The sequence below is a fragment of the Aquila chrysaetos genome, chromosome 22, assembly GCF_900496995.4.
Source record: "Aquila chrysaetos chrysaetos chromosome 22, bAquChr1.4, whole genome shotgun sequence".
Classification (NCBI taxonomy): Eukaryota; Metazoa; Chordata; class Aves; order Accipitriformes; family Accipitridae; genus Aquila; species Aquila chrysaetos.
In genome coordinates, this window is record NC_044025.1 from 2,621,510 (window position 1) to 2,636,566 (window position 15,057).

The 15,057-nt window shown below is 39.8% G+C and overlaps 1 protein-coding gene across 2 annotated transcripts in view; it reads right to left on the reverse strand.

The window, feature by feature from the left end:
• Positions 1–15,057, reverse strand: part of CTNNA1 (catenin alpha 1) — a 120,539-nt gene that overhangs the window by 77,867 nt on the left and 27,615 nt on the right. For both annotated transcript variants that reach the window (XM_029997850.2, XM_029997851.2), the window contains exons 6-7: positions 13,157–13,423; positions 9,691–9,894 (exon numbers count right to left, since the gene is read on the reverse strand). In XM_029997850.2, coding sequence (XP_029853710.1) covers positions 9,691–9,894; positions 13,157–13,423 — 471 coding nt within the window. The remainder of the gene's footprint in view (positions 1–9,690; positions 9,895–13,156; positions 13,424–15,057) is intronic.

The following is a 15,057-nucleotide window of genomic DNA, read 5'->3' on the forward strand; positions in this document are numbered from 1 at the left end:
CAACCTGAAACATACAGACGTTAAAGAAAAATACACTCAATTTATGAAAGGCATAGTTACTGTGAAAACAAGCTCAGAACCATGTGACTTTGCCTTTTCACTGACTACTGCTAATTTTGCAAATGCCCTGGTTTTCCCCTTATGGCCTGATGCCCACAGAAAACTTTTTTTAATTCGCGCTGAGGAAAACGCATCTTTTACCACACCTTTGCAAGGAAGTTCTTGGCCTGAAATCCTGTATGTTTGCTGCTGTTATTGTAAAGAAACCACTCTTTCAGAGTGCCAATTCAGCAAGAATAATTTTTGAGTATACAGTCTCCAAAGTCATGAAGTAAGTCTTTTCAAATAGCTTTCAGCAGAAGATTTTTAATGCTGGCATATACAAGTTGTCTCTGCTCGGTTTCTCCTCTGCCCATTTGCTTCTAACTCACTCCTGTCCCTCCTGCTGAAGAAACATGTCCCTGTGCAGACCAGAAGGAAGCCAAAATTTTCTCCTCTATTTCAACAACTTTCCAAGATACAGCTTAACCCTCATCCTTTCCTCAGACATCAGAAGCATTAAGTCATTATTCCACCTCTATTTACATTCAAGAGGGCTGCCACTACTTGGATACGCCACAAATGTTAATTATTCTGTATTGATTCAGTTGACTTTCTGGGACAAAGTAGGTCTAAAGCTCCAGGACACATTACGAGCATTACAGAACATCAGCTTTCTTACACAGGATAAAACAGGTTAAGTACAGAGCACAGTCTAGGTATTAAACACCACATCTAGAATAGAAATTCTGGGTTATCATCAAGACCTCTGCGGCTTGCATCGGGACCTATAAAAAAGGTGAAAATGTATTGGAAAGCAAAAAAAAGCCACAACAGGTTTTGCATATCACCAGAGAACTGGAGAGGATATAAGTGTTACCAGACAATAATAGAGACACATGCGTACACAGACAGCGACTGTCCTCATTCTCTCACTTCATTGTCTTCTGAATCCCATCTAGCAGAAAGATAGGAACTTAACGCAGAGTTTGTATTAGGTCAAGGCTGAAGAAAAAATGGGAAGTCCAGGACTTGAGATGCAAGTATTTTGTTGTAATGCAAGAACTGTAGTATTCCAACTTTGTAATAATTCCATCATCCCTTTCCTCCAACAAGAAAAATTCAAAAGCCCAGTTGTGTGTGTAATACTTCTGCACGCTAAGAGCATGATCCTGCTGGAGGCTAAAAGACTGTTTATCCACAGATCAGTAGTCAATTGTGCAAACTTATATGCTCTGTTCCATCTATACTCCTCGATTTTGGCTTTGAGAGAGTACTCAAGTATCACCAAATGAGCTTCATTAGGGGTGACTAAATATTTAATCTTATGTGGGCAGATAAGAGTTAAAATATTTTCCTACAAAACGGTAGAATTCAAATGAATTAAGTCACAAACCACAGAATTTTAAAGCAGAATCCATGCATAGCATTATAGCATATTTATGTAAAATGGTTTACAGCTCAACAAAAGTAAAGTGCTGCTAAATGCCAACCACCATATCACAAACAAGCGTGCACACATTATTTCAGGTCTTCCTTCCACCAATCTTAAATGTTATTTTATCAACATTAGATTAAGAAAGGTCTGGATTTATAATGTAATATTAGAAGATATTAGATATGTGTTAACATTGGAGATAGATTTATGTCTAACAAGAAAGGAAAAATAGATGTTTCATCAATACAAACCTTTAAAAAACCTAAAGGGATGTAGAAGGAAAGGAGGGATTGGGTAGGATGGAAGCCTTCACTGCCATACAAGGTATCTACAGGACTCAGTTGTTCAGTTAGAGATAGCATTAGATTTCAATTCTGCTGCACGCTTGAGTGGAGTAAGCATCCTAAGTGAGGGCAGCAACCTTCCTTCTTTTACATATATTAAGAGTCTACAATCAAAATGCTGAAAAGCATGGAAAGACTGCAAGGTTGAGTACTGCTGTACAAGACAGTTTAGACTAAGTCCCAGCTACTGTTAAATCTATTCAATTTAAGAGTTGTTACAAGCAATTTTGTGCCAAACAAGCAGCAAAGGCTGAAGGTAGCGGATGGAGAAGAGCAATGATTTAAGACTTCAGTAGACTGCTAAGTTTGTGCTGGAACTAGACTTCAAGTGCAAATGTTGAGCTTTGCTGGGTTTCTTTAAATAGGCATTAAGGCAGCCATATGCTTCCTTAAAGAAATGCATTCTCACTGTATAGCACAAACGCTGCCCTGGGCCTGAAAAAGTATTGAGGACTTTCAAGTTTTGCCACTTGCATAAATTAATTGGTAGCCTCAGCTGAGGCTGGCTGCACTGATGTTTACCACCAGCCATGATGAAACAACTGCAGCCCAGATGTGCTGCCCTTCCTCCCCTCTGAGGCCAAGCACGCTCATCGCAGCAGTTATTTGGGATCTCTAAACCAGCAATTCCACATGCACATCAGGATGAGCTCAGAGTAACTGATGGGATGACAGGGAGCTCTGAAAAACTTTAAAAGCCAAAGCTCACAAAGTTGATAAAGCTTTGCATAAGCTGGCTTCCATTTATTTCCATTGGCCCTTGTGTTACTACCAAAGAATAAAAGTTCCCAGAATGTCTTCTGAAAACATATCCCATGCTAAATCCCAAACCAGGATGATGTTGGGTAAGCAACCTGAAAGCTTCTTTCTGTGGCACAAAATCAGGCTTCACTCCAAGTATGCTGAATTATTTACTCTATGTCAGCCTGTAAGCATTAAACTTAAAAACTCTATCACTTCAGAAGTGTTTTGTTTTTAAAAGCAGCATCTTTGTCAAACTGATAATGTCTATGGAAATTAGTGCCCAGCATAACAGCATAGCTCTCTTCACTGAACAGCAAGTCCATGACAGGAAAATCCATCCAGGCTTTCAAACCACGTCCATCACATCAGCGTTCAAGCATCTTAAACTGACAGAAACAATATTAAAAAAGAAAGTGTAGATTATCTCAAGGCAGAATTTTTATCAGCATCTTTATCATAAATACGGATCAGTCTGCCATTTTAATTCACATCTATTTCCACAGAAATAGTTGCTTTCATTAAAAGGGCTATGCAAGAGCCCTATCAAATATATAGAAACTTGCTGTATATAAGTTTTACAGTTATGGGAAAATTCACATGCTTTCCTTTCCAAGCTTGAATCCTTGATGGGAATACAAAGCTGTGGATCAACATTATTAATAGGCAAATTCATAATGAAAACACATCTCCATTCTGTAAATCACAAGTGTCAGGAGTAGAAATAGCCTTCACTGGTAGTTCTGAAGACAAAATTATTTCTCTCAAAAGATACTAAACAGATAAGGAAGTCACTTTCTTGCCCGTTCATTTACAAGCATTAGAGATGCTCAAAGAAGCTTAGGGAAGAAAAGCAAAATAGTGCAATTAAGATCGAGGAAACAGTACTTGTTTGAAGTAGTACATTTCCATAAGCACATTAAACACAGAAACAGGGTGCAAACCAAGCATTTAGCAAGTTATGAGACCACTGAGTCTAAAACCAGAAGTGTTGAGACCTACTTCAAATATACTGAGAGCTGAACCACACTGGCCAGCATGCAAGAATTCCTACTAGGCAGTGTAGTGCAGCAACCTGGGGTTCAACCACCTCACTTACCTTCAAGTTGTGCTGTACAACTGTAAATTACATTAAAATCTAACATTGAAAGAAATACAACCCTCACACCCCCAAACACACCCATCCACCTATGGTATTCAACCACTTGAGGCCAAACAGAAGATGGAAATGGGGGGGGGGGGGGGGGGGGGGGGGGGGGGGGGCGTGAATCAGCTGAAATAATTTGTGCCTGGAATGCCTGCTCTGAAACCAGCCCCCAGTGGTTTTTCACCATTTGCTGCTGAGCTCCTCTAATGCAAGCCAGACAGTCAAGGACACAGTCCGAATGTTAATATGAAAGCATTAAAATTCCCATTGAAATAGGACCTGTCAAGCTACTTTATGTAACATGATTTATCATTTCCAAATGTAGTAACAAGGGATTTTATTGTACAAGAGCATGTTGTACACAATGGGGCTCTGGATTCGCATTCCACACTAGCCAATCTAGGATTTCCAAAAGTTTATGCTAGTACATGTCCAAGTTACTGGTATGTGTATGAAAGGGTAGCTATACGCATTAGAAATTGATGGGGTACAGAAAACACTTAAAATGAGAGCTCTCTGCACATTTCTGTGCATACTAAACAGAACTGGACACCTCTGATCACTGCTGCTGAATGGCTCCAAAACAGTGCTTACGGACAGAAGCCGAACTGTCCCCATCCCTCAGGGCACTTGCATCAAGCAATAAAAATGGACTTTCAAAACCTTCAGAAATTTTTATTTCCAGTCTTACATGTCAGTCGGGTAACTGATATCTGCCGCAAGTTCAATGTAGACAAACTGAGAGCAGACTGGAAACTTGTGGTTAAGTTTCCAGTGGATGGCCTGCACTTTCTAAGCCACTAAACCCCAACTTCAAAACCCCAACCTCAAAAACCACGATCTCTTATGTTTACTATATTTAACACAGCAGCTAAAAATCAACACAAGCTGCCCAAGTTCTGTGCTAATAACACCCATGGAGAGTTACAGCACAGAGCCCATACTCTGTCATGACTTCAAGTTTGTGGATTTTTGTGCCTGTAGACACATTTTCTTACCTCTCCGTTCTACATACCAGCTTCTCAGAAATGCAGAAGTATTTCAGCTCTATCAGCCCACTGGTCTTTATTTATGCTTCACTTTAAGTAGTTTAGATAATGTAACTGCAATGAAAACTACATGTATAAATTTGAGGCAGAGTTGACTAGCGCAGTACAGAAAAGCAGACACATTTACAAGAATTGTACCTGCTCCCTACACTGGGAGAGGTATCAGACCAGCTGCTAGTGTGGCAGTATCCCAGGAAACACTGGGATAAATTGGGAGTAGTATCAAAAAAATATTCTGCTTCATACTTTTTATTTGGAGCAAACTACAACCAGTCAATGTCTATACACACAAGATTATGGAGTTAGACACAAAAGACTGTTTCTGTTTTATTTTGTTATATGGCTGCACTTAGGATCCTAGCTTTCTTACTACCTTCTTCATTGGTGTACTATTAATCTTGAACATCATTCAAGCAGATGCTTTGTTCTGTCCTCTTCCCTTGCCTAAGTCTGGTATCCATGTCCAACTAAACTCAAATACGCTTTGAAACTTTTTCATTTAATTAGTAAAAATACACACCAAAAATGCCTGACTGCAACAGATCACACAAAGATCTGCATCTTGCCATCAATTAGATATATTACAAACTTAGCTGTGATTGATGTGGTCAATTTATTGCATTCCAGGCAATTGATCCCAGATCCAAGACCTTGGACTACTCTGCTTTTACAACACTAGTCAGAATCAATAATTTTTAGGCCTTGCCATTCTTGCTCTGCCATTCAGCACTAGCAGCAAGAATCCAGCTTACTCCAAGTAATAAAAATCAAATGCATATAGACATTCGTGTTTGCTATTTCAATCCAGGAGCTATCTGCAATGCAAGTTTAAAAAGGAAAAATATATTCTGTTGGAATCATGAGAATTGAGCAAAAGCCAGAACGGAAACCAGCTCTCCCTAGGCAAAGTGGAAGATGAGGGGGGAAAAAGCTAAAGAATCAGATACTACAATTAAGGGATGAACAGCTGCCATTTTAAGGAATGTGGCTTATAAACCAAGAGGCTGGGTAATAAAATGGCAGATGAAGTTCAGTGGACATAGGTAATAAGTGATGCGCAAGGGAAAGACCATCTAACTTCACATTCACAGAAACAGACTTCTACCACTATGACTCAGAAGCTACATCTTGATGGTAGCAGTTTCATCGAGATACCACCGCAGTGTTCAGCCGCTATCAGAAAGCAAATCAAATGTTAGGCATTATTAGTACAGGACTAAAGAACAAAACCAGAAGATACCATGACACTGCCTGAATCCTGAATGGCAGATGCAGTTCTGGTCCCCAAATAGCAAAGGGAATCTGAACATCCAGACAAGGCACAGGAGGAGATCGCGGAATGTGTCTACACCACCATTTTGGCTCAGATCAGAAGTACACTTTAGAAACTCATCTCCCATTCACTGCCACTTGCCGCACTGTGATTCTCCTCTCAGAGCCTTCTTGGCCCACATGAGCTGGATTCTCTGAGTGAATCTAAACAAGGAGACAGCCACTATCACAGCAAATGCTAACTAGCACCCAGTCCACAGGATTAGGCTAAAATCATCTGATGAAAAATTCTGTGAAATGCAGATAAGCCCAGGCATCAAGCCCTAATTCACTCTACAAATCCCCTCAGAATCCACCATGCTGTTTGATAATGAGGGCACAGCCAAAGCTGAGAGGAGGTGTTGAATATCTTGTTCATGGCAAACACCTAATGAAACTAGGACACTTCATTCTGGGGAAGATAAGACTCAAGTCTCCTACACAATGTGGCTCTGAAACAACCTAAGTGGCATAGAACAGGATGAGCAAGGAGTAACTGCTCAGAGTCTTTTCCTAAATGTGATGGAGGAAACACCCAGCAGAACAGGCAGAAGGTCATTCTACTTCAAAACAAAAGGAGATGTTTCTTCACACAGCACCTGTTTAAGCAGGAGAAATCCTTGCTAATGAAGATTATGGATGCTGTAAGTTTATAAGGGTTCAGAAAGAAACTATACAGATTCATTGGGGAAAAGTCTATGAAGAGCCATTAAATGCAGTCAGCAACACTAGCTCTGGAAGTATCCGAGCTGCAGACGCTAGGACTTCGGGCATACTTCGGGTAAGTAAAACTACACACATCCCTTGTTACTGTCCTCTTTCTTGTAGGAACCACTACTGACCACTGTCAAGACAGGATACTGGCCTTGATGTACAAAATTTAGTCTGACCACGTTGGACTACTCTTGAAAATGGCAAGACAGGTGTGCTAGACGGAAAAAGGAAATAAAATGCAATTTTATTCAATTTTAACCAATTTAAGAAAAAGGTATAGAAACTTCTGTAACGAACTACTGAGCAAGCAAATCTTGCCCTTCTTTTAGGGGCATAATCACAGGCTTCATCACCGTGCCAGCAGATGCAGCAGGGGTCAAGAGATCCTGCAATTCAGTTCATTACTGAAAACTGTTATTCAGATGGAAACTTCTGCCACACATTGCAACACAGCCTGCAATGTTTGCAGACTTACAGACCCTTGGGGACAGGCCCAGAGAGACAGTTAAACTATGGGTCCAAAACAATAAACTTTGAGTTATAAACTATCTAGAAAACAGCCTATTTATTGCAAGAGATCTGAAAGAAAACCCAAAAGCTAGAGGAAGTCACTAAACCAGAAGTCATTTAAAACTAAAAGGGAATCTGCCTAGAGAAATTCCTATGCTTCAACCTTTCCAATATATTCCTCATCCAATCTTCTCTCTGAATTTTTACACTTGGCCAATAAATACCTCTTATTCCAGCACTCACATAGGATTTATGATGCACTGCAAGTGCTGTGCAATTAACAGATTTAATGCCTGATTCATTTCCTTCTTCAAAGGGAGACTGGAGAAAAGCACAACAGGAGATGGCTGGGTACTGTAGCTGTAGGTATATCATACATATACATGATATGACATTTCCTCTACCACTACTATAAGTCAGCACATCCCTACTCTTCCTGTAGATGTATCAAACCTTTTTCACTGTTTAGATTCCCAACTATTATTCATTCTTCAGCTTAATCATTGAGGAGGGGGTTCTACCCTCAGTATGGATTTTTACACATCATCCCACATTTTCACCATAATTTATCAATTGGTTTTTCCACTCCATTTCACTGAATTCCTAATCTCATATCCCCAACTACACTGTCTACAATCATAACATAGAAGTGACTTTAAAGAATTCAGTATGCTCCACTAATTTCACAATGTGTTAAAAGAGATAACAGAGGGAATACATTCTTTCCATCTCAGCGTGATTACTTTAACTTGCATATCAGAGACAACAGTACACAGCCGAGAAAGAGGCTAGGCATTTCTGCCAATGGAAGCCAAAGCTCTGCAATCTTACACAGGTATTGACCAACTTTCAACGAGAGAAATGCAACCAACTCTTACGTGCAAGACTGAGCATTTACCTCTTCCACATTTTTGATTAGCATTTTGTGGATGTTTTATTCTGAATCATGCCGATAGGGCTTCATCCAATCCAGCAGCACATTTGTTTGAGGGATTATTACAGATGCATCATATACTAATAAAACACCCTGCTCTGAAAGGAATTTTAAATGGCACAACTTAGTGTCTTGCTTCCCAGCTGCAGTCTTAAGTTCTATATAATGTCAATGCTGAGCGCAAGCTACTTTCACAAGCAATTAAGACAGACTACATGAAGTACCTAGCTCAGCCCGCAGGCTATATAAGACTTGGCTTTCAGTTTTGTTCAATTACTTTGTCCTTGTCTTTCATAAACAGAAATCCTTGTTTTACTTTCTCTCTACCACACACTGCACCTGTTCTCCAAATTATACCACCCTAATCTGCACGTGGCAGCCTTTGGACCAGTTTTACTCTACACTGAAGTAGTTTTTGCCAAAAGATTTGGAGGTAAGGTACATAACACAGTGATGTTCCTAAATAAATTCTACTGTCTAAAAAAAAGTATCTCTGACCTAAGTTTCAACTCAAACATGCTCAAAAGCCTAAATAACACTTTGCCTCATCCCATTAAGATTTCTTCAGACAATTTTACTTGCCACAGTGCTACAAGCCACATAAGTTTGCTTAAGTTGTTGCCATTCCTGCAACTTTATTTCTGAAATAAACTTTAACAGTATTTAAGTTTAAAGACTAGACATAGTCTAAATCTTATGATATCCCAACCTTATCTCTCAACACAGCAAGAGCTATTCAGATTAAAACATCCCGGGATAAGAACAAAGAGGCAACAGAGGGAAGGGAAGTCTGATATTGTATCATTATGCCCCCAAATGCAGAAGCTCATCCGCATGACATGACACTTACTCCAACCATAGAAACACTCTCAGGTTTCCGATACTGTGTGCGCATTAGATGCCTAAGCACTGGCAAAACACTCCTTGGAGTCTAATATTTGTACTAAACTGTTCTCAGGATTTCTTACTAAATATTTAACTTCACACATCACCTCTACTCAAACTGAGCAGCAACAGTAATTAACTTGATTCGATATTGCCTTTAGCTGAAAAGATGACACAGTTAAAACATTCCAAGCCTCAACAGAAGTGAAGAAGTACTACTTTTTCCGTAAGTCAAGTTACCTTATGTAAGCCAAGGCAGAAAAACAGACTAGTTCTATTGAATTGCTCTACAAACCAATATTAACAGTCATAAAAACAGTGCCAAAGGGTTAACACTTTATGATGATAATAGTTGCTTGGAAGACTAGAGATCAATTTTAAGATAAGTATCATTGATGATTTAATTATGTTTTATCCTGCCTCCTGACAAACCCTTCAGGACTACTGGTTACTGTTCAAATTCTGTTCGGGAACAAAACAAACCAGCTTGAAGACACACAGCTTTGATTCCACATTTTAGATAATCACATGGAGTTAAAAACCACACAAACTAAACAAACAGAACAGAAGATACTCACATTCCCCATGTATTCTGAAAGTAGATCCTGCAAGGCCTGTCGCACTGCATTACACTCGGCAACTATACGTTCCCGTCGGTCATCACGTGTGCAGGATGAATCAGCCATCAGGGCTGCTCCACTAATGATGCTCTCGAGGCGCTCTTCCAGGGAAGGCCTAAAACGTTCTTCACTGAAGGTCGATGGATCCACAATAATTTGTTTCTAGTACAATAAAGGTTTTTAGAAATTAGTAATCAGACCAAGCAGTAAGTTACTGTTAAGTCATCAACACAACCAACATCTACAGCAAACCCCTGATCAGGCATAAAAGGCAAACACCACACAATTTTGGCACCGAGGTTGATTTTCATGAGTAGTTTTGTAAAATTACTAAAAGGCTCCCCAGCAGATTACATTGCTAGTCATTTCTTGTGCTGCTTTGACAGCTAAACAAAACTTGGCCACAGGAAGCCTCGTTACATGAATGGCAAAAATCAAACGTGCCAGCACAAATAAGGTTCAAAGTACAGAACTCATCTTAACTACATGTCAATCCGGACATGCCTTCACTAGTTAACTTGTCAGATATAATTATCCCATCATGAACAAAAAAACAAGGAAAACAAACGTCCAAAATTAGCCCTATATATAGTGCTCTGTTGTCCTAGTTTATCCAGTCTTTCTTCTCTTCACCATTATGCAGGTAAATACAACAGTATTCTCAAAAGTTCTCAAAGTGAAACATCAACACAAATGTTTCAAACAGCACAGAAATCAATTTCTTCATGGCAGAAAACGATCACAGGTTTCTCTTGACAGAGTATTAGTAAGCACAGCTCATACTGAGAAACTTAAGGCCGAAACAGCAGTACTGATGTATCTGCTTTTCAAGGGGCCAATACCACCATCCATAGAAGTTCACCAGGAAGAAGCAGTGTAGTATTGTTGTGGTTTAACCCCGGCTGGCAACCAAGCCCCACACAGCCACTCACTCACTCCCCCCTGGTGGGATGAGAGAGAGACTCAGAAGAATAAAAGTAAGAAAACTCATGGGCTGAGATAAAGACCGTTTAATAGGTAAAGCAAAAGCCGCGCACACGAGTAAAGCAAAACAAGGAATTCATTCACCACTTTCCATGGGCCGGCAGGTGTTCAGCCATCTCCAGGAAAGCAGGGCTCCATCACGTGTAATGGTTACTTGGGAAGACAAACGCCATCACTCCGAACGTCCCCCCCACTTTTTTCTTCTCCCCCCAGCTTTACATGCTGAGCATGACATCATATGGTCTGGAATATCCCTTGGGTCAGTCGGGGTCAGCTGTCCTGGCTGTGTCCCCTCCCAACTCCTTGTGCCCCCCAGTCTACTTGCTGGTGGGGTGGGGGGAGAAGCAGAAAAGGCCTTGACTCTGTGTAAGCACTGCTCAGCAGTAACTAAAACATCCCTGTGTTATCAACACTGTTTCCAGCACAAATCCAAAACACAGCCCCCATACCAGCTACTATGAAGAAAATTCACTCTATCCCAGCCAAAACCAGTACAAGTATTTATCACCTTGTGAGTACTTTCAGGTGATTTATTTAAACAGGTTTGCAATTTATTAAGGAAAAATTATTTGGCCATTTCAAGATTTGGTGGTTTGTTTAAGGTTTGGGTGGGTTTTCTTCCCACTACAGGGGCTGGAAGGAAGGATGTTGCTAACTCTTTATAAAAGAAGCCCCAACATTTTTTTAGATGGGAGTTTCTGCAATCAGTTTGTATGCCAGCTAACTTCAACAGCAACGTCACAACCACTACTTCTCCCGCCAGCCAGCACATTTCACCTCCCTATGGAGTAACCACACAACCTTTGCAGAGGATTAGAACATGGCACACGTTCTCCAACATGCTCCTCATTGTTCCTGAAACTTTTAGCTGTATGGATAATACAGTGGTATGCTACAACTCCAGAACTGCACCATCAAAACCAGACATAATGATTATCTTGTTATCTTCTGTTAGCCATTTAATATTTTTACCATCACAGTAAAAACACTGGAGTATTTGGGGGCATGTGCGTGCAAAGCCTCTATTGCAAGAGCGCAATAACACTCAAACATTAGCAGGAAATGAAGTGCAGGGATAACATCTGCCAAGAACCTGAACACATTTGTTTTGTCGGTCTCCTTTGGCAGGAATGAGATGACAAAGCTATTGCACACAACACACATTGAAGCTGGCCTGCTGAACAAGCCCTGCTGCTATTAGAGAGCCTCACAAAGTGGAACTAAGAGGTCAAAAGCTCCATGTGAACCACAACACTCAAAAAAAGTCTCCAGCCATATATTAGAAAGTTCATATAGTAAAATATGGCCATGTATCAAAAATTGCATTAAATGGTTTGAGCTAGATTAGCCAATCCATGAACCTGAACTGAATTGCCTCTTCAGTTCTACATACCTAAGTCAGTCCCTAACATCGTGTGCTCTTACAGGACCTGCCTTCCCCTCCCACAGATACCTGCTCAAACCTGCAAACCCTCAGGTCCTAACCTGAGGCACACTCTTAAGACTTACGTAGCTGAACATACAACTGATAGAATTTAAGAAAAGCAGAATTAAAACTGAAATCACAGTCACAAAGATTAAGACAACCATGACATCCTCTTGTTACCCAAGAGATCACAAAGAAAGGCTTCACACCAGACACAGGGAAAACTCAAATAGTACTTTATCCTGGTAAAAGAAACATGGCAGAGAAGGTAATGTAGGGGAGGAACAAGAGCAGTAAGAGCAAAAAGGAGAAGGTGAGCAATATTTGGCAAAAACAAGAGTTAAACACCTTTGAGTGATGGCTTTGCAATATTAAATAAAGTTTTAGAGGTAAGTTAGTGCCAAGGTGTTTAAAATTCAGAGGCTGAATCAGTGGTAGACACAGAATACTGGCTTCAAAAAGAAAGCGTTCTCAGTAAAAATGCATGGCTATCCTCAGTAACTTACTGAATGCAAGATAAAGAATATGACAGATCAGTACAACACATCAGTGTGAAACGACTTCATTCCCAACCAAAGATCATATTAAACTTCCCACTTCATGTTCCTCTCGATAGGTAGTTTGGGCAATTCCAAATACATTATTCACTTTTAATAAGTCATTTCTGTCACCTACAAGAATACATTACATATATATATTATGAAATAATCAATTTCAAATAAACCAAGGCCTTACATCTAATGTAGCAGTAGGCTAACTGCTATTTCAGAGCTAGTTTAACTTGACAGCCTTCAATCACCAAGAACCACATATATAACTTTCTATATTTCCATCAATCCTAGTTTGGAAAAAGACTTTTTAAAAAATAAAAGCCTACTTTATCTGGGACTTGCTCTATTTCAGTAGAAAATGATCTTTCAGGCAATATAAAAGCAAGCTGTTGCTAGTAAATGAGGTGAACAAACACAAGAGTTGGAGTTACTACTTCTTTTACACAAGGGGTTCAAAACTTACATCAAAGTTGTTCAGAGCATAAGCCAGCTCTCCACCTCCACCCTGCTGCTGGGCAGCATCATCTGATGCAGTTGCTTGAGCTGCGTTTGAGATGCCTGTGACCGCCTGCTGAAGCTGTTTGTAGATCAAGTCCCTGTTAGCTTTGTAAGCGGCTACATCAGGGTGCTGCAGACAGGCCTGGGACGCCGTATAAAGAATGGGAACGTTCTTCTGCAGAATTCCTCTGGCTGCTGCCATTTGATCGCGGTGACCCACATCTTTCAATTCCTATTAGGAAAATTAAAGGGAAAAAAAAAAAAAGGCATTTGAGAACATTCCCCACATTTAACATGCATACACTGTCTCCCTGCATCTTCAAAAGACAGGCACGTTCTTCGCCTAGCATGCTCAAATCTAACTATCTTCTGATTGAGTATCCCTATTCTCAAGGGCTCAACTAATTTCAAAACACAACAGCTTCATGAAGACAAAAGAAAGAAGTACTGTAGGGCAATTCACAACTCTACAATTCAAAATCTAAGGTTGGATTTTTGCTCCTCTCCACAATAGAGGACCAATATTTTGAAAGCCAGTAACACCTGTAAATCAGGAGGACATAGAAGTTGCGAGCACACATTTTTCTCCCCACTCCATCCAGTTTGCGTTACATCGGAAAAAAAAGTCATAAAGAAACCTAAATCCTCAAAACAGAATACCTTACATTTTTAGATAACTTAAGAACCAAGCTAATTTTTAACTATGAAACAAACAAGAGGCTTCCCCTGCAATCTTGTCTTGCACTTGCACATGAGAAGCAAAATCTTTAATTTAAACTTCAAGACTCACAACCAGAACGTTTTCTTTAGTCACACACCTAGAAGATGGAGTTTACTCTCCTCGACTCAGGTACTTAATTTCAGAAGAACAACTATATCATCTCATTCAACTTCTTATTCATCTCCAATGAGACAAGATTAATCCAATGACTGTAATTACCACTAATTTAAGATTAGCAAGCAAGTCCATATGTCTTTTCCCAAACACTCACTGCTGCAATTCTCTAAAGCACCATCACCTCCGTTTTGGAATAGAAGCACTATGATTAGATAAAGCTTCTGAGTCCAGCACAAGCAGTAAGTTTATAAAAGGAAGAACAAACACAGTTATTAGATTATCATAATTTTAAAGTTACCTCTTAAATCTAACGAAGAGGTGATGAAAATGAAGAGGACTGCCTTACTGAGAGAAGGAAAAAAAAAATCTGACAGACTCTTCAAAATGAATGGGTAATATGTGACCTCTATAAGATACACACTAAGCAGGGAGGGCACTCCAAGCAGGCTTACAGATTCACAGATTTAGTACAACCACCTCCCATAGTGTGGAACAATCCATCACAAAGCAGTTTAAGAACATTTATTGCATTGCCATCACAACCCTACTCCCATTTACTGCAATCAGATTTTAGATACATAACCAACTGGCAATCCATTTTAGACTGTACCCAGTTTATTTTCAAAGATGAATCTGTGCAAAAAAAACAAGCAGGGTCAGAGGTGCATAAGCAATTTTGGTTTGTACATATCAGCGGAACAAACAAAAAATGCTCTACAAGAATTATGCTATTTCTGATAAATGGGACTGCCCACATCTCTGCTTTCTTTTGAAAACTTACCTACACAAGAATGAGTCACAACAGTGCTATTGAACAAAACAGATTTTACACACAATTTAAGGTTAAGCACAAGCTATCCAAACACAGAACATACACATAACAAACATGATTTTAAACCCCTTCTCAAATGGGCACTTCTGTGCAAGACTAACCAGCACTGCCACTCACTTTCTTGGGAAGAGTTGTAATTCTGTGCCCAGCCATGACTTTTCCTCCTATTTAAATGGACATGTTCAGTTTGTCTGTG